This window comes from Rosa chinensis, chromosome 2, assembly GCF_002994745.2.
Source record: "Rosa chinensis cultivar Old Blush chromosome 2, RchiOBHm-V2, whole genome shotgun sequence".
NCBI classification, from domain to species: Eukaryota; Viridiplantae; Streptophyta; class Magnoliopsida; order Rosales; family Rosaceae; genus Rosa; species Rosa chinensis.
The window spans coordinates 79,199,790-79,219,487 of NC_037089.1; the positions used below are offsets into that span (position 1 = coordinate 79,199,790).

General features: G+C 37.1%; 4 protein-coding genes and 1 long non-coding RNA gene across 5 annotated transcripts; 3 read left to right on the plus strand and 2 right to left on the minus strand.

The window, feature by feature from the left end:
* Positions 1-465: 465 nt before the first annotated feature.
* On the minus strand, positions 466-4,976 carry LOC112185735 (probable inactive ATP-dependent zinc metalloprotease FTSHI 3, chloroplastic). The gene is made up of 4 exons (XM_024324042.2): positions 3,584-4,976; positions 1,981-2,304; positions 1,184-1,484; positions 466-810 (listed from the first exon to the last, which is right to left on the minus strand). Exons 1-4 carry the CDS (start codon positions 4,691-4,693, stop codon positions 611-613), a joined length of 1,935 nt encoding a protein of 644 aa, XP_024179810.1. The 5' UTR covers positions 4,694-4,976; the 3' UTR covers positions 466-610.
* A 679-nt stretch (positions 4,977-5,655) lies between these two features.
* Positions 5,656-10,046, plus strand: LOC112189624 (EVI5-like protein). The gene is made up of 9 exons (XM_024328963.2): positions 5,656-5,884; positions 6,543-6,773; positions 6,932-7,127; positions 7,967-8,137; positions 8,217-8,333; positions 8,713-8,910; positions 8,999-9,058; positions 9,146-9,244; positions 9,481-10,046. The coding sequence occupies exons 2-9, from the start codon at positions 6,640-6,642 to the stop codon at positions 9,568-9,570; spliced, it is 1,065 nt and encodes a 354-aa protein (XP_024184731.1). The 5' UTR covers positions 5,656-5,884; positions 6,543-6,639; the 3' UTR covers positions 9,571-10,046.
* Positions 10,047-12,712: 2,666 nt separating this feature from the next.
* On the plus strand, positions 12,713-13,638 carry LOC112185916. The gene is made up of 3 exons (XR_002930534.2): positions 12,713-12,875; positions 12,964-13,036; positions 13,603-13,638. It is a non-coding gene; the product is annotated as an uncharacterized LOC112185916 (long non-coding RNA).
* Positions 13,639-13,886: 248 nt separating this feature from the next.
* Positions 13,887-15,378, plus strand: LOC112185914 (S-adenosylmethionine decarboxylase proenzyme). The gene has a single exon (XM_024324247.2). It carries the CDS (start codon positions 14,032-14,034, stop codon positions 15,145-15,147), a length of 1,116 nt encoding a protein of 371 aa, XP_024180015.1. The 5' UTR covers positions 13,887-14,031; the 3' UTR covers positions 15,148-15,378.
* Positions 15,379-15,999: 621 nt separating this feature from the next.
* On the minus strand, positions 16,000-19,468 carry LOC112185915 (ribosomal RNA-processing protein 7 homolog). Its single transcript, XM_024324248.2, has 9 exons — positions 19,175-19,468; positions 18,789-18,881; positions 18,556-18,684; positions 18,170-18,253; positions 17,879-18,025; positions 17,637-17,783; positions 17,366-17,463; positions 16,595-16,802; positions 16,000-16,300 (listed from the first exon to the last, which is right to left on the minus strand). Exons 1-9 carry the CDS (start codon positions 19,248-19,250, stop codon positions 16,215-16,217), a joined length of 1,068 nt encoding a protein of 355 aa, XP_024180016.1. The 5' UTR covers positions 19,251-19,468; the 3' UTR covers positions 16,000-16,214.
* Between the last annotated feature and the right edge of the window lie 230 nt (positions 19,469-19,698).

Below are 19,698 nucleotides of genomic sequence, written 5' to 3' on the forward strand. Positions count from 1 at the left end.
TTCTCTTGCATCTTAAAGCATGCTAGTTTCCCATTTAGCCAACACGTTATATAATTTAAAATTAGTGGGTGTCAAAATCACAGGGTATTCCAACAAAGTAGGAGATTAGCATTTCTCTCAGTCATTATGCATGCTGACAAAAAGTAGGAGATTAGCATTTCTCTCAGTCATTATGCATGCTGACAAAAATACAGTAGCACATCCCACTTGGAAAGTGACTTTCAACCAAAGGGAATCAAGCATTTTCTACATATAATAATAATTAGAGTTTTGAATGCCTAGCACATCCCAATACGGGAACCAAGCATTACCACCAGCACATCCACTTGGAAAATGACTTTCAACCAAAGGAAATCGAGCATTTTCTATAAAATAATTAGAGTTTTGATTGCCTAAGCAACTTTTGTAAAACACTATGCAAATCCAGCTAAATGCTAATGCAGCATTCACATGGATACCAGAAAATTACCATTTTCCAATCATTTCACCAGATATATTTCTTCAGCAGATGATGACTGGTATAAATCAAAATTTCTTTCATCAAAAATTGAATAAGCTCAGTTATAATGTAATATGTGTGTAACTATCACTAAAAATGTAAGGTACATACTCAGCTCAGAGTTTGGTATCCTAGTGGCCCTTGCGCTCCGTCTTGTCTTGTATTATTCTTTCCCGTCAGAGAAGGCATCCATGGGAAGAGTTTCCCGAGCTCGTTGCTTATTCTTGTAGGCCTAAGTCGCTTATCATTGATTCCAAACTTTGCTCTTTCAATTGCTTCCATTACATCTTCTCTGGTAACGCTTTCACCACCTGTGGAAGTAATACATTGACATATTTTAGACATCGCAATTCCCTTTAGAAAGGTAGCAGTAGCATAAACATTGCATTAATCAGTAAGGCACAAATAAAACAATAAGGTCTGAAGAGGGAAGAGACAAGGGTGTTTTAGGCTCTCGAAGAACAGGTGTGAATAGCAGATAAATGAATCTCACTGAGAGAGACCAAAAATTAGAATGATGATCCTACTTTTGAAGTGAGAAGAAGGACCGCAATTTCAGAGGGGAAAAAAAAAACAGAGTGATACATGAAAGTAATACATTGACATATTTTAGACATCGCAATACATTGATACATGAAAAAAAAAACAGAGTGATACATGAAAGTACAATATACTTCAACCTACCCCTACGAGCAGCAAGTAAAGCAGCTTCATTGACAATGTTTGCGAGATCAGCCCCCACAAAACCTGGTGTCAGAGAAGCAATGAGATCACTGATAAGATTAACATCTTCCTCCAACGGAACTCCTCTCAAATGTACAGCCAAGATCTTTCTCCTTCCATCTTCATCTGGTTCTCCTACAACTACTTTTCTTGAGAAGCGGCCTGGCCTACAAAGGGCTGGATCCAATACTTCAGGCCGATTAGTTGCTGCAACAACAACCACTTTCGAATCCGACTCAAATCCATCCATTTCTGTCAGCAACTAAAGAAAAGACACAGTTTAGCCAAATTAGACTGTCAGATTACTATTTTATAATTGAGACTTGAGAATAGAATATAAAAACCAAGGTTAAAAAGAAAACAGAGCAACGTTCGAATATCGAATGTGAAAGAATTATGATAAAGGTAAAAGAAATAAGCACGAAAAGTTGGAAAGGGTTTTAGTTTTTGTTTGTTTTGTGTGTGTGTGTGTGTGTGTGGGTGGGGGAGGGGTGTATCTCTAACTAAAGTAAAATAAAATAAAATAAAGGGTACTGAGCCAAAGAATTTTTGCAAGTACCACCATAATTTTTTCAATAGTTATATTGATCTAGTAATCTACAATCAAAATATATATGTTAATCAATTCAAGAAGACATTAGGAATACAATAACATAATAGAGAAGTTGATATTGCTGGATAAGAATTATGCAAGGTGGGATGACAAAATTGGATACTTTTCTTTTAACATAAGTGGAAAGAACTGAATCTTAGATTACCTGATTCAGCGTTTGGTCACGCTCATCGTTGAAACTTCTACCACGCTTTGTTCCAACTGCATCAATCTCATCAATGAATATGATTGAGGGTGAATTTTTTCTTGCCACATTAAATAGATCTCTGATGCGAGCTGCCCCTCTTCCGACAAACATCTCAACAAATTCACTGGCAGAAACAGTGAAAAATGGTACACCTGCTTCTCCAGCCACTGCACGAGCAAGTAGTGTTTTCCCTGTTCCTGGAGGACCCACCAGCAGTACACCTCTAGGTAACTTTGCTCCTAGTTTGTTGTAGTTAATGGCTCCTTGCAAGCATAAAACTATCTACAAAACAAGAACTATGTCAACAAACACAAATGAAAGAAATAGAGTAAGATGTGTATATACATAAAAATAAAAATATATGTGTGTGAGTGTGTGTTTGTGTGGTAACAAGAATCTTGTCACAAGATATACTCAGTGACCTTTAGTTGTAAAAACAACCTAAATACATCCCACTATCTGACAAAAGTGGCTACTTGTCTGGCAACCACATTTTATTAAAATGAGAAACATTCAGAGGATTATATTAACAGAAACAGATATAAGCTGCAAGACATAGCACCATGCGTACAAAGGCTTGCTGCAAAGCCTAGGGAAATCTTCCCAGCACCTGATCTAGATAAAACTTTTGATTCATGGTCTGCACCAACCTTTTTGCTTCTTAAAGAACACCTAGTTTCAATTAATGATTACTTCTGGCAAAAAGAAAGAAAGTGTGCTATGTGTAAAGGGTACTTCTTATAGAGTAAAGAACCCAGTTGTGCACAGCATAAAAAATTTACCTAGCAACCTTATCTTAGCTCATTCATATCAATGGCAGGCTGAAATATGTAGAAGCTAGATTACACGTCTCTGGAAACTCCTGATTGCAGACCGATGATGTCCTTATACATGTATGGAAATTCATTGAACATAAACCTCAGGACAGAGGTGTGGGGGTGCAAATAATTGAATTTTTTTGTTGATTGCAGACCGTGATGTCCTTATACATGTATAGAAATTCATTGCCTCAGAAGGAAGGTGTGGGGGTGCAAATAATTGAATTTCTTTGTTGTGTGGCTTTTGTAAACAAATGAAAAGATATTCTTGCTCCTTTTATGCAACAGTTATAGCACTCGCTCTAGAGTTTCGGAAAATGCCATTATGTGTGAAATATTGCTTGAAGTAGTACAAAACTAGCTCTTTTTAGTCATCATTTGCATGAGTTTTTTTTCTTTTTTTTTGGCGGTGTTTCAATCTCTCCAATATCCAAAAACTCCAACAACAAACAAAAGCTGCATTCTTTTGGCTTTGATTCAAGTTCTACCTCTTTACCTATGGATTGATTTAGATTGCCCTAGAATTTCTAACATTTATTGAGTGGTGATGGCAAAAGCTTTCTAGCTCTTATGGGGTGTATAACTGAAGCTGAAAGAATGAAAGATATCCACAGTTCCAAACCAAGAGAAATAAGGCTAATTATCAACTATATAAGCATGCTGGTAATGCTGGAAGTACTAACAAAGATAAATAAAGAATAACATGCAACAGAGTTTATGTATTCAAGAGATTAGATGATTACCTCCATAAGCTCTAATTTGGCAGCGTCAACTCCCTCAACATCGTCAAACCCAACCAACTGATTATCAGGTCGCCGCTTTTTAGCTGGGCTACTAGCAGCAGAAAGTTGACGATAAAGAAGCCACATCAATGGCATCAAAGGAATCCACAGAGATATTATCGTTATCAAAGTAGTCCTCATTGACATCAACACTGATTGAGGAGCTGAGCCATATGTAATCCCTTTTTCTCTCATCAAACTAAGAAGAAATTTCTCATCATGATCTACTTTTCTGGTGGAAAACTGCCATTCAGGGGCTGAAGATCGAGTCACTGATAATTTCTTCAATTTATTACGGTTCAATGCTTGACCGGATAGTTGACCATCATCACTTGCAACCTCATTGGCCACATTCTCAATTTGATCACTCGGTAATTCTTCATTAGACGACCGAGTACTCCCAACAATGGGAGAGTGTGTGTTATAATATATCCTCCGAGATCCCTCCTCGAGAAGAACTTTCGAAACAGACTCATTCCGTATGCTTGTAACCAATTCTGAATACGGAACCATTTTTGGAGACGGGATTGCTGTTAACCTTAAAAACAGATAGCACATTCCCAATGCTACCGAAACCGAAGTAAAAAGAGTAACTTTTCTTTTATTATTTCTCAAGAAGATCGCAACATCAATCAATATCGACCGGATTGAAACTCTTCTCAATCTTAAAGCTAATAACCGCACCCTCGGACGCAATCTTAATGAAAACCTCTTCCTCACATTACTGCCACCCTTTTTCCCCAAATTGATCTGCTTATTTGCACTGTTCTCATTTGTCAGTGGCCCAATTTTGCTGTAACAACGCAACCCATATTTTGATTTATCACCATAATTACTATATCTCTGTAAATGAGCTCCACTTTTTCGACCACTAAGTGACCAAAACTCACTGTTCCAGACCAACCCATGATGAAAGTTGCAATCTTTATCAAATCTTAGAGAACTAAAAGCAAATGAATCACAACAAAAGTCTCTGAATCTCCCTAAAGACTTAGGCTTTCCACCATAAACTCCCAGATTATTATGAACAGGGAGAAACCCAGTATTGCAAACAACAGAAAAGCAAGCCATGTTTGTACCTCTATCACAATACCAATCTATCTATTCAGACATAATACCAATTATACCCACTAACTGTACAAGCACCATTGCCAGAACACTAGTACAGAAATGAGAAATCACATAAAGATGTGGAATTTGATAAGAGAAAAGAAAAGAAAAACCCAGAATGAGGGAATGGAACCTGGAACTGGTGTTTCACCATTGAAACCTGAAGGGGGTTGCAATTGAAACCTGAAGGTCCATGGATACAAAGACGGTTACAATTGAATGAGAAATTATCTACACCTTCCGGATTTTTATTTTTGGGCCAGTTGAATATAAGAGATATCCACGTGTTATGCGGTGGATGGGTCGTTCTGTTTCTTGGCTGTGGTTGTGACGGCAGAAGAGTTTTCTCCAACACTTGGACCAGACTATGTAGCATTTGGATGGGCATGGTTTGGGTCACTTTGGGCCAACACCTCTTTAGAAGCGGGCTGGGAAGGATTCCGACTGAGGTCCACGAGACTACGAGAGTATCTCAATAAAGTCAGATTAATCTTTCGTCATCGGCGCATAAACTTGCTGGCCACAGAGTTGAAACTCTAACTTTAGACATGCAAATTCTATACTAGGCAGCTTTACCAACCTTACCACACTAGGTGATTAAATTATTTTATTTTATCAAATTAACAACTCATATACAACAATCACAAATCGAACTCACGAACTCACACTTATAAATATTAGACTTATGTCACTAGACCAAATGGTACCGGGCAAAGTTCTTGATCGGTTTTTTTTTTTTTTTTTCCATTTACCCCATATCTAAACAACGACGCAATGAGCGATGTCGTCCTTTGAATAACCAACGACGCGTACTGTTCTATTCGGGAGCTGAAGCCTTCAGCCTGAAACTACTTCGGGTGCGGTTTCGTCAATTCGTTCCGATATTTTAGCAAAACGGCGCCGTTCTCCCCCTCCTCTTCTGTTCGTTGATTCCCATCGCACTGAGGACGAAGCACTTTAACCTCTTACCACGCGTAAAACCTCCATTTGGTTTCCGTGAACGATTCCAACTACCATTCGTAGGCCCTCCTCTGTCGCAATCTAATTCAGGATTGCAGAATTTCCAGAGCAATCTTATCTCACATTATCGAATCCCAGGACCAAAACGGACAACAACCCATCATTCGTCGACTCAAATTCTGCAAAACCCAGGTTGGTTTTCGTTTTTTTTTCACTTGGGTTTTCATTTTCGCCTCAAAAGACTGAGACTTTAGATTAATGGTGGTTGATTTTCTGCTAAAGATTAGTTTTTTTTTATTGTGGTAAATTGTGGGTGTGTGATGTTGAGGATGGTTGATGTTCTGGTTATTGGGTTTGTGATTGTGATTGTGCAAATAGAGATTGGTTGTGTTTGGATTGTATGCCAAATGGGTTTAGAGGAAAGTTTGTGTGATTCTTTCTGTTTTGTTCTATTGTGGTATAATCGGTTGAGCATCTTGTTAGGTATATTTTTTTGGATAGTTTCTACTTATTTCCGATTTGATGTCTATATCCATTGTTGGGATACTAGCTGTATTACTCATTTTTAAAAAGCTATGACCTTGTCTTCCATCATATTCATTGACTTATAGAAGCTGTCCAGTATATGTGTCGAAAGATTGTTTGCGTTCGATATTTTCATAATCTTTGTAATGCCATTTCGACAGCAATTGATTGCTGTCATGTTGAATGGCTACTACAAATTTTCATTGATCTGCTTGGATTTTGCAAATTGTGTGTTTCTGGAAGTGGCTTTTGTTTGATTACTTGATATTGTGGTCAATTTGTGAAGGGAAACAGTATCATCTTTCTTTCCTCTCACTTCTTTCAGATTTAGCTGTCTTAAGTGATCGTGGAGATCGGTAAAGGAAGAAAATTTTTGTTTCATTTGACAATGTTGCATGTAAGAGTTTATTTGTGATCGTGGAATGGAAAAGAAACGAACAGATGACAGTGAGCTGGGTCCAGTTCCTCCACTGAGATTGGACAGATTTGGGTTTTTGAAGCAGGAACCATCTCCTAACGGCTTACCCAAGGGCAGGTCAGCCTTTGAATTCGAGAGGTAAGCCTTTCTTTTTCTCAATTTAGCATGTCAAGCTTTAATGCTTGGACAAACTAACAATCCACTTAATGGATTTAGGACATGAGCAAATTAATATTTCATCAATGCTATTTAAAATAGTGCTATGATTATTTACTGCAACTATTTAACTTTTTCAGGGAGGAAAGGAGGGTTAGGAAATGGAGGAAGATGATTGGAGTTGGAGGCAGTGATTGGAAATATTATCTTAGGAGAAAACCTCATGTTGTCAAAAGGAGAATAAGAAAAGGAATTCCTGATTGTTTAAGAGGTCTGGTATGGCAGTTGATCTCTGGAAGTCGGGATCTTTTGTTGATGAACCCTGGTGTTTATGAGGTACACTATTCTTGGTTTCTTATAATCAACAAACATGACACGTTATCTCTGAGCTTTCTTAACAAGCTGTTTTGGAGAAGAAACATACCTCCTGTATTTTCCTTTTAAATGAGTTTTGAACCCAGCTCTCAAAGCTTTCTCCTAGGTGAACAGCAGTTAGATAATCACATGTACTTTCAGAATTGAATTTGTTTGCTTAAAATATTAAACTGCTGTTATCCAGGTGCACGCCTGATTCTGGTACTTGAAAATGCACGGAAATCTAATCTAACCAAACTGGTGTTGTAGCAAATTCAATCAAGTTACCCTGCTTAGTAGCCGTATTTTTTATTTTATGAGCTTCAACGTGCCACTCATTGACATGTTTTCTGTTGACCAGGGCTGAAAAGTAAATCCAAAGTCAGTGTTCAAGCATTAGGCTTATGTCAAAGACTCTCAGGCTCAATTATAAACATTAGGCTTATTGCTATGAAGCTTACCCTTTATCACTAGCCAAACCTCCATTTTTCAAAACAAAAAGAAAAAAGAAAAAGAAAGAAGCCAAAACCCTAACTTCCAATGAAAGAACAATGATGGCGTCAGTTGAATCAAGTTGAGTGCTGTATACCTGAGCTAGGTTCTTGTTGGCTGAATTTGAAGGTATCACTTTTGAGTCTTTGGTTGTTAAAGAGGATAATTAGGTCTTAGGTTGGTCGAGGTGGTGGCTGGATCCTTGAAACTACTGTTCCTATTTGTGATTATTCTTTTCACATCCTCAATTGATATTACATCTCATACTCTTTTTTCTTTGTGCATCCACACCCATAGTGTTAAACTAAAATGCTGTATGGTTGTTGCAGCAATTGGTAATTTATGAGACATCAGCTTCAGAGCTGGATATAATTCGAGATATATCGCGTACCTTCCCTTCACATGTTTTCTTCCAGCAGAGACATGGTCCTGGTCAGAGGTCTCTCTACAATGTTTTGAAGGCATACTCTGTCTTTGACAGAGATGTTGGATATGTTCAGGTTTGACAATTTCTGTCTGTTCACTCTCGTGCGTAGTTTATGTCACACTGGATAATTTTAAATGGTTAAAAGAATGCAGGGAATGGGGTTTCTGGCTGGTCTATTACTTCTTTATATGAGCGAGGAGGATGCATTTTGGTTATTGGTCGCATTACTCAAAGGAGCAGTCCATGCACCAATGGAAGGATTATATCAGGTAGCCCATCTGCTATGAGAAAATCTTCATCTTATCTTTTGGGTTGTTGAACTTGTTAAGTGCGAGACCCCCTTCACTTAACTAAATGAAGAGTGTTTGCCACCACTTTGGTCTGTCCATTCTAAGAGAGAGGAAAAAGAAATCCATCATTGGATAAATTAACCTTATCACACTCTGCATTTTCGTGGTCTCATTGTGATACGATGTTTTTGTTTTCGTCTGTGCATGCCCTACATCTGTTTGGGGTTTGAGTAGTTGTTGAAATTGATTATTATCTAAGATTGTTCAGTTATCAAAGCCTGGTTTATTTTTCTTCACTAGAAAAACATGGAAATGGCTCCAGTATACTGAAAATTGTTAGTTTATGCTTGTCATGTAGGTAGGTCTACCACTGGTACAACAATACCTTTTCCAGTTTGACCAGTTGGTAAGGGAGCAGTTGCCAAAGCTCGGAGAGCATTTTACCCAAGAAATGATAAATCCCAGCATGTATGCAAGCCAGTGGTTCATTACAGTTTTTTCTTATTCTTTTCCTTTCCATTTGGCTCTTCGAATTTGGGATGTCTTTCTCTATGAGGTTAGTGATGTTTGTGTTATACCTCTGTTCGGAAGTATTATTTTTCTTTGGAGTCTAATGTGAATCTATTTGTATTTTTTTTTTCCAGGGTGTTAAAATCGTTTTTAAAGTTGGTTTGGCCCTATTAAAATATTGCCACGACGACTTGGTGAGTATATGACAAATCCTTCTGCTCTATGTTGATAACTAGAATAATGTCACATCATCGATGTTTTATTTTGTTTCTTTTGGACAGGTAAAATTACCCTTCGAGAAACTTATCCATGCTTTGCGTAACTTCCCCGAGGATGCAATGGACCCTGACACGTTACTTCCAATGGCTTACTCTATCAAGGTTTTTCTCTCCTGCACTGTTTTAATACATTTGATGCAATTTGTTGCTGTGATACCTCATAAAGTTCATGACACTTCTTAAAGAAACTGTATAAAGTAGTAGGTTGAATACTTTGATTTGTTTTGCAATTGCATGTTTTCCTTTGTATCGATTTGTTGTTTCTGACTTTGTTTTATACTTTTATACCGTCATAAAGTTTCCTAATCCTTGTTTGTATATGTTTTGATGATCATTAGGTATCCAAGTGCTTGGAGGAATTGAAACAGCAGTATGATAAGAAGAATGGGAAGAACCTTAAGCCTACAGAGGATGAGAAACCGGCTTAAGGAAGGTTGTTCTCATCCCAGGGGAGTTAGGGCAGCTCATAATTCTTCATTCTTCTGTAGGAACTGTAGAGTCCAATTTATCTAGGGCAGATATTGTATAAAGAAATTAACAATGTCATTAAAATTTGTCGGATAGCTTCTTTTAAGTCCAAGGTTATGAACTGGCAGAACTGCTGCCCTATTCTTGTAACAACCTCACTTCCTCACATTTAGATTCGAACAAATTATCTCGTGGAGTTGGGGATTTCATGTTTGATGGTCCTCGGTCCTCCTCTTGTCAGTTGCTTATGACGATCAATGTCCGAGCTAGGTCCGTCTGGTTGTAGTGGAAGAAGAATGAAGTTGCCATAGTTGATAGTTCTGATGTACATGAGGCCTCAAGTCCTACTCACATCTTAACCTGTGAGTTTATGGGTGCCGTCCTTCGAATATAGTTATGAGTATCAAGTATAGGTTTGAATTTCTTGGTGCTTTCATTCAGAACACTCCTCTGCTTAGTACATATTCACGTCTTATGAAAATGAAAGGACACTGAAAGGACTAAATTCTCAAGTATGGATTCCAGATATGAAAATGTAAAATCAAGGTCGATTCTCAGATGCGGATTTAAGATGGGGAATATATGAAATCTCATTGAAATTGAAAGTATGCAACTTGATATATTTTATGGTCCCCTAACAATCACACCTTTCCACTCAAGTCCAATATGCTAATAAATAATAAATCTCTTTCATTTTCTTGACAAAAGTTTGATTTATGTTCCAAGTTACAACTAGTATGCATGCTAAACGGTTGTAAGTAACCGAGCGTACTTCATACTTTTTCCTAGACGGACCAAAATAAGCAACAATACACAGCAGCACAGTTACTTGATTAAAAAGATCACGCAAATTGACATGCATTCTGTGTTTATGCACTGAATCCTTTTCCGACTATTAATGTACTAAACAACACATAGTTATATGCAACTGATGACATTTAATTCTTCTAAACGGACCAAATAGTCATGAAAATTGAAAGTTACTTAACCAAGAAGATCACGCAAATGGATATACATGCGTTTTGTGCTTTGGCCCTAAAGAGGTTGCCTTGTGCGTTGTCAATGCCTTCAGTTTTGTGTCCAAACGTTTCATGTCCTCAAACCCGAAACGGCCCTTTACTAGCTAACTATGGCTCTTCCAAGAACCACACAAATGTCTCACATGAAATGCAGGCACCTAAATAAAGGCCTTTAAACCTGCTCATACGTTTCTTTCTTGGTATTTTTGGCTTTTAACTAATCTTTAATTAGACCATTGCTAAACTCCTCTGCCTTTATTGTTGGAAGATATTAGAAAGCTGACCGTTATTGGCCACTATCTATTGCCTCAAAATTGGGTGGCTCGCTATAGCAAGAGCCTCCCTAAGATCATTAAAAAGCACTAAAAATTAGTAAAGTCAAGGTGTCTTTATTTATTTCACAATTAGAAATATTGAAAATGTATAGTGCCAAACAATTTTGCACTCATATAATTTGAGTAATTTCATTGAAAAATGAATGTACATTTACAATTCAAATCATTATAGAATATATTGTTTTACTGACATTATTTCTTAAATTCTGTATTTGATCTGATATCTTGAGTCCTCCTAAATTTTATCAATTTACTGTAAAATTTCATTTAAATTGATATTTCATTCTAGTAATATTTTTGAAATGAAAATGTTGATATCAGATTAGCCAAATCAAATAAAAATGATTTCCCAATCATAAAGGCATCAAAAATAGTCATTACCTAAGTAAGCTCTCACGCACATACTGATCATAGCACAAGCCCGACTATTGCTACTTCGTATATCCGAAACGGAAAGCGTACACAAGATAAAAATACATACTCAAAAATCAAAATACAGATCCAGTACAATACGTGTATTCTATGTTGTATTGTACAAAAATACTATATATAGCAATTTCATTTGCAAGAAGACATAAAAGAAAGAGCGAATATTGTGATGTGGGCCAGTGCCATGCAAGACGAGCGTGGAATGGATCGAGAAGAAGGCAAAATGACAAAAAAGGCCAGCTCACAGCATCAGACTGGTCCCCTCTATATTAATCTATATCCTCCTTTAATTGATGCCACACTCACCCAAACCACATATTCTTATCGTACTGCCACGTGTACCGCCTATTCTTCTACCACCCGCACCCGATAATACCCCTCCCAATCTCAAGGAAAATTATAACATAATCTTAAATTATGATACACGTGGAGGTTCAAGATGATTGTTCTTATTTTTTATTAGTCTCTTAATCTATACTATTACTAGCGTTCTTCATACATGCTCTGCATGTGTAATAGATTTTTTTTTAAAGAAAATTAAAAAAATAAATAAAATACAGTTATTGCAGAGATAAAATAGTGGGAGAGAAAAGTGGAGATGAGAAAATTTATTTTTTATTTTTTTTAATAAAAATTCATTTTATAATTGTCATATTTACCCTTGTGATTTAATTTATTTTCAAAGTTTTTTAATCTTTCAGGGTCAAATCTGTCAAAATTTTTGATTTTGGCTAACAAAGCTTCTTCTCTTAATAATAGTATAGATTAAGAGAAGAGGTTTTGTTAGCTAAAATTAAAAATGTTAACAGAAACGACCTTAAGAGATTAAAATACTTTGAAAATTAATTAAATGATTTAAACCACAAGGGCTATTACGACAATTACAAATTATATTTTTCTTAATAAAAATAAACAAAATAAATCCCACAACCCACTAACTTCTGTCTGCAATAACAGTTTTTTTTCATTATATTTTCTTTTGTATTTTCTGAAGAAAAAAAAAATTTACTTGCACATGAAGAGCATGTGTGGAGGAATGCTAGTTTAATTAATTTATTTATTTTTAACTCATATATTTTAGTGATATTATTAACTCAGAACACCACATGACAATACCACATAATAATTCGGGTGAAGTCCCGACGGCGTCGGTTCGCCACGAACCTAATTTGATTCCGTGTAGGGGCAGAATCGTCAACGACTAAAAATGACAGGACGTAATGAGTTGTAGGGCAAATACAGAGGGGTACGACCGCAATTAAGTCTAAACTTTCGTGGCAAACACGCATTTCTTTTGCTATATAAACCCTGCTCTCAATTGAAACCAAGCTTCACGAAAACAAAGGAACATTTGTGATTTGTTTTACATATCCCTCATCAATTATTTTCGTGAGCCCCCTCTCTCTCAGGATTTCTAGGTTTTCTGAAACGGATTAGGGTTTCCATTATCTTGGTCGCCGTCCCAAAATTTCGAATCTTTAGGTTTGTTTTCGAACCTTAGATTCTCATTTCTGGGGAGTTTTGTTGTTTCAATTTTGGATTGTTCTCTCATTCTGATTTGAATTTGCAGGTTTTGATTTGGAGGTTTCAAAAGGGGGTCTTCGAAGGAGGTTGTAGATTTGGTCAAATTTTATTCATTTATTGTAAGTTCGGTTCTTGAGAATTTTTATTGTTCTTTGGTTTAATTTCAATTTCAGTTTCAGTTTCAGTTTGTTTGATATTAGAGGAAAAAGAATTGTTCTTTCAACCTAATAAAGGAAATCTTGTGTTGGTTTTGTGCTTCGTGAAAAGTATGGATCTGAATTTGTAGAATTCAGGAATTTTTTTATATTCAAAATGTAATGGAAACTCTAATGGTTATTTGAGCAATTGGTTTCGGGTTTTTTTTTTTTTTTTGTGTGAGAATTACTATATTGCTATGGCTGTAATCATTATTCAATCTTATTGTACGAACTCAGGTCCGTGTTATGTGATAAAGATGCTATTTTGACCCGAATATGACAGAGTTTTGTTTCAGATTTGTTTTTTTTTTTTTTTGAGACATTGTTAGTGATGTTTATGGAATCTCATAGAACTCAGGTTTGTGTAAATGTATGTGATCACTTTGCCGGTTTACTTGAGTCTAATTCTTGATACTGAGTGCGTCTCTTATCCCCCTTATTTGTTTTGGTTTATTGGTGCTAACTCTTTGGTTGATTTGTTTTTACAGGTATAAACTGAATGAGCTAATGGAGTCAAAGGGTGGGAAAAAGAAGTCTAGCAGTAGTAATTCCTCATTATTCTACGAAGCTCCCCTAGGATACAGCATTGAAGACGTCAGACCTCACGGTGGAATCAAGAAATTCAGATCAGCTGCATACTCTAACGTAAGTTTTGATTTACTGTGCTTCTTGATGTATGCAATTCTTGGTTCTTGTTGTATGTATGGGGTTCTAATTTCATTTTACTTTTTGTTCTGTGCAGTGCGTTCGAAAGCCATCCTGAGTTGTGCTAGGAGTTCACATAGCCCCTTAAGATCGTTAATACTGCAATCTAACTTTAGTCTAGTTCTCTGTCTTACTTCTCTCAATCTTCTCTCGTTTTCCTCTCGTTCTCCTTTCATCTGGTGTTGCGTCGTCCTTCACTTCAATAATTCGAGATGGCTGTACCGGTGTCTGCAATCGGATTTGAAGGATATGAAAAGAGGCTCGAGGTCTGTTTCTTCGAGCCAGGACTGTTTGCTGACCCTAATGGCATGGGTCTCCGCACTTTGTCAAAAGCTCAAATTGATGAGATTCTGAAACCAGCTGAATGCACTATTGTTTCATCACTGTCGAATGATGATCTGGACTCGTATGTCCTTTCGGAATCCAGCCTCTTTGTGTACCCATACAAAGTTATCATCAAAACTTGCGGGACAACGAAATTGCTTCGCTCAATTCCTGCCATTCTTAAGTTGGCAGAGACTCTCTCACTCGCCGTGAGATCTGTGAGGTACTCTCGTGGAAGCTTCATATTTCCTGGTGCTCAGCCTTCCCCACATCGTAGCTTCTCAGAGGAAGTATCTGTCCTTGATGGCCATTTTGGCAAGCTTGGTTTGGCAAGCAGAGCCTACGTTATGGGTAGCCCTGACAATGCTCAGAAATGGCATGTTTACTCTGCCTCGGCTGAGTTGGCAAGTTTATTCTGGGGAGCACGCCCCTCAGGCCCCGTCTACACTCTTGAGATGTGCATGACTGGCTTGGACAGGAAGAAAGCATCAGTGTTTTACAAGACAGATGCAAGTTCAGCTGCTATTATGACTGAAGATTCTGGCATCAGGAAGATTCTCCCAAAGTCTGAAATCTGTGACTTTGAGTTTGATCCTTGCGGCTACTCTATGAACTCCATCGAAGGGGATGCAATTTCCACCATTCATGTGACACCTGAAGACGGTTTCAGCTATGCTAGCTTTGAAACAGTGGGCTACAACTTCAAGGATGTGAACTTGACCCATCTGATCAAGAGGGTTCTGGATTGCTTCAAACCAGCTGAGTTCTCTGTGTCTCTGCATTCCACCATTGCTGCAAGTGAAGAACTTGATTTCCCTCTGGAATTGAGCGGATACTGTTGCGGATCAACAAACTATGAAGAACTGGGTCTAGGAGGTGCAGTCATCTACCACAGCTTTGCCAAGGACGAAGGTTCTCAGTCTCCAAGGTCAATTCTAAAATGCTGCTGGAGCGAGGACGAGAAGGACGAGGAAGTTGAAGAGAGAGTTCTGGACAAGAACTAGTGTTTCCCTTTTTCTTTTTCTTTTTAAATAAACAATTGTCGTGAGGGGTTATGATAATGTAGTAGGGTATTAGTATTTTATGCTATTTTAATATCTAAATAAAGTGGATCTTGCATGAAGTGTGAGATCCATTGTCCCTGACTCCTGGATGCAGGAGTCTTGAGTCCGTTTTAAGATGAAGTTTTTATATGAAATAGTTTCGTGTTAATGATATTATGATATTGTGGTTTATGAAATATGCAATTTAGCAACTTCTTGTTTAGCCCCTTTTGTTGATTAATGCTTCATTAGCTGATCTGCATAGAGGACACTGCCTTTTCTTATGTGAGGCTGTTGCCGTTGAAATCCGTCTTTCTTTTGTGAGGCTATTACCGACGAATATCTCTTCTCTTATCTGGGACTATGGCTAATGAAATTTCATTGCCCTTCTATTTAAATTTATATTCGACGGATGTTTGTGTTTCCTTTTCATTTCATTTTGTTCCTTGCTTGGGATTACCAGACTCTTTTCAGAAAGAAGAAACATCCGCGCATATATGCTTTTCACTTTGTTAGAAGTTGTTGGGCTGTATGCAAGTACCTTGATGAGGAATACAGAAATGTCAAAAGAACAAGAAAAAGCAACCACCAAATTTGACTAAAATGCGGAAGAAACCAAAGAACATGTACATATCACGGAAGAAATCAACTGGCACGATACATTGCATATGCTCATTTGAATTTGTGGAGAAGCTGCCTTGGTACTGTTTTCGAAGAAAGGTAAACAAGCCATCCACACATGACTAATTAGTAAATTATGATTTGGTGACCACGAAAAATTTAAGAGGGTTGTGGTATCAAGCAAAAGAATGATGCTTCAACTTAATAAGATATATTGGTGCAATGAATGTTGTGTACGTTCTCACAAATTAGTGAATTATCAAGGATTTCAATTACACTGCTGAAAACAAGTTGAGGAAACAATATCTGAGACCAAAAATTGTCGTCAAATCATACTAATGGCTTAGCATTACAGGACAAAAACCCTTAATTTCTGCAAGGGCAGACAGAATATAAGTGCTTTCTTTTCAGTATGGCTTGAATTTCCTTGCTGCTCTTATCTGCTGTATCCGCTTTTTATCCTGCTCAAATTTGCTCTGAAGCATCATAATTTCTGCAAGGACAGACAGATTATAAGTGCTTTCTTTTCAGTATTTGGGCCCTTTTACCAACAAGAATAAATATATTCCCTTCCCAACATTAAAATCTTTTCTTAAGATAAGTGCGCTAGAAGTACATGGAATAAACCACAGCATACTCATAAATTATGTGTTTTTCTTTTTATCGAATGATTTATTTTCTTAACAAAACCTGAAAAATGTAAATTTTGTAATCTGGCTTAGCTTTCAATCTAAATAATTAGGTGCAGGTGTCATAATACAAAGTTCTAGATACAAAATTAACATACCATTCCTCTGAGCTTCTTTCCTTTGGAACCGATAAAAGTCTAGCCCAACATCTGTATTCTTCTTCTTGGCCCTCTTGCTCTCCACAACAGCCTGGGCAACAGAGCCTACTGTAATTCCATCAGCATCCTTGGTTTTCTTCCTTCCTTTATGATGTTGTACAAGTTGCCATCCCTCCTCAGCAGAAAGGGCTTCTCTTTCTTTTCTTTCCTGTACATTAGACAACAAAGCGGATGAGAACTAAATGAGTCACTACAAGATACTGGAACAGAAAATGAACAGCTTGATTGAGAATCTGTAAGGACAGACTTTATTTCATGATATTAAAGATGTAGGTGAATTCATATACATTGGATCAGACAAAATATTTATATATTCACCGAGTTCGTACAGCTGCGTATACACTAACACGCCATAGACCAAACTGAACATACAATTCACCTATAAATAATATATATAGACCAACTGAATACAAAATTCACCTTTTCTACAGTACCTTAGCCTCTATCCTTAAGAGGGGCAAGTATATGAGACATACCTCTCATGAGGAAGATTTAAGTATTATGTGGACCAACATTCAAAAGAAGTACAAACAGCAGCAAGCCACGAAGTACATTGAATGTTTAAATGAAACAATATAACTATCACAGTGCTTTTTACATGCATAAATCTTCTACTATGTGCACATAGTTGCTAATGGTCAAGGTTCAAAGGCTGGTTTAAATGACAATACTCCAGCTGCATGGCAGTTATAACATGGAAGAGGAAATTACCTGTTCCAATTTTGCCTCATGTGCAATAATGAACTCATCAATTCTTTGCTGCAGTACCTTCAATCCAGGTCTATTTTGCTGGTATTCCATAATCCATTCTGTGGATTAAGAAATTCAGTAAACTAGAAATAAGACATTATCATTGCTTCAAGTTTAACAATGTGGATGGCAAAATTAATATCATAAATGTTGACATTAGTAAAGAAAATAACTTTTCTTGGTATTAAAACATGCACAGATCAACAAGTACTTTGGAATCAGTATTTCGTACTTTTCATTCCTCTCGGGCTGCCCTCATCCTCAGAGGAGATAAGGTAAATATCCTCCTGGTTAGCTTCTTCTTTCTTTTCCAATGACTTCTTAGGTTTTGATGAATCCATATCCCTCCTTTTCTTTTTCTGAGATTTCTTGGATATGCCTACATCAACAATTTTAATTATAGAGAAAATAAATAGCACCGGTTGCCACCAAATTGTAAAAGCTTGACAAAATGTGTCAATTCAAGATTTATACTTGTTATTTCTCTTGAGCAGTCCTCATCCACTGAAGAGAGATGACAATGTTCACCTTGAACAGATTCCACTCTCTTTTCCAGTAACTTCCCCCCTTCCAAGGAATCACGATTCTTCTTTTTCTTTTTCCTAGCTTTCTTTGAGTTACCTACACAAAAACGGATGAACATAAAGGAACACTCAGGTTAAGTACAACTGCTTTTAACATCCCATTCAGTGACCACTTGCTGATTTGCAGGGATAAGAAAACAAAGCGATATTCTTTTATAGTTTATGAGTTCAGTATTCTTACGATCATCTTCATTGAGCACCATTTCAGCACTTCCAGTCTCTCCCTGAATTTCGAATTGGCTCTGATCATCTGCTGCTTCATCATCTAATAAAAAGAAAATTGTCTTAATTGAGTTGAAAGCAGAAAAGGATTTTATTGTTGACACCTCCATGGCATTAATACCTTATTTTTTTAACTTGAGACAAGGAAAAAAAGTAAAATATCTCAAATTGCATATAAAGCAAAATATAACACAGACAGGCTATGGCATAGGCAATTTGAAAATGTTCATTATTCACTACCAAATTTTATTCACCAGGGGAAGCCATGAACAGATTGCACAATAAATGAGGTTTATATGCAAGTATGACTAGTACAATGCTACAGGTACAACTAAAGCAGCTTACCATTTAATTCATCAAAACCATCGGTATTAGAGGGATCATCCAAATCCTGATTGTTCTTCACCTTCTTTACCTTTCCTTTCCTCAGTTTCTTTGTCTTTTTCTTGTCATTGGCCTCTTTAGGAGTGTTATCTAGTGAAATGACAACAGCAAACCGCATTGAGTTCATTTCGAATGCAAAATTCTGACCAGGTAATTAACAAGTTAACATTTAATAAAGCTAGAACTCCACTTACCTTCAATGGAGATCTGAACAACTCTTCTCGAATCACCATTGTTTTCCTTGTCTCTTTTTCTCTTTCTCATCTCTGAAGGTCCTGACTTTTTATCTGGATACAATTCAACACAATATCAACTTGTTTATACTTTATACTCTTCTCATCATAAACCTACAGAGCAAAACTTCAACTTTCCAGGCCAAATTACCCAAGTGTCTTCTGTCTACTACATAATGGACATCAATTACACACATTTCATGTATTGGTTTTTGTTCTAAAATCCAAAACCCTTTCCCTACTAACTTCAACTCTACATAATCCCAGAAGCATTCAAGTCAATTCAAACAGCAAAACGAATCAAAAACGAAACTTGAATCAAAGTGCAAGAGATTAAAGCGACGAACCCTTTTCAACAGGCTCCAAATTTCTCTGGGCAGACTCCTTGTTCTTCTTGGTCTTCTTCTTGTCCTTGACTCCCATCTTCTCTCTGAGCAAATAGCTCAACTAAAGAACTGAGACTACCTTATCTTACTAGAAAACAATGCAAAGCAAGAAGAAGAAGAAGAAGAAGAGGGTATCTAAACCTTAAGGAAACGAACCAAAATATGAGACCAAGTTCGGAACTTGACTGAACCCAGAAACAAAAATCGAGAGGGAGGAGGCTACGGAGAAACAGGGGTTTTGGGTCTGTTAGGGTGCTCGGGGGCAAATTTGTAATTCGATGTGGTCGTTTTTTATAGTTTGAAAATTGCAGGTGATGCCCCGGATAGTTTTGTTTTTCACCATCATAACCCCCATTTTCTTTTATTTACACTTTTTATCCTTTTTGATGTCGGACGCCAGGACAAGAAAAAGTATCTAGCATTTACAGCCAAAGAAGATGCTAACGTGGAGCTTGCTTTGCCAAATCCCCTACCAGAGGTTAGGA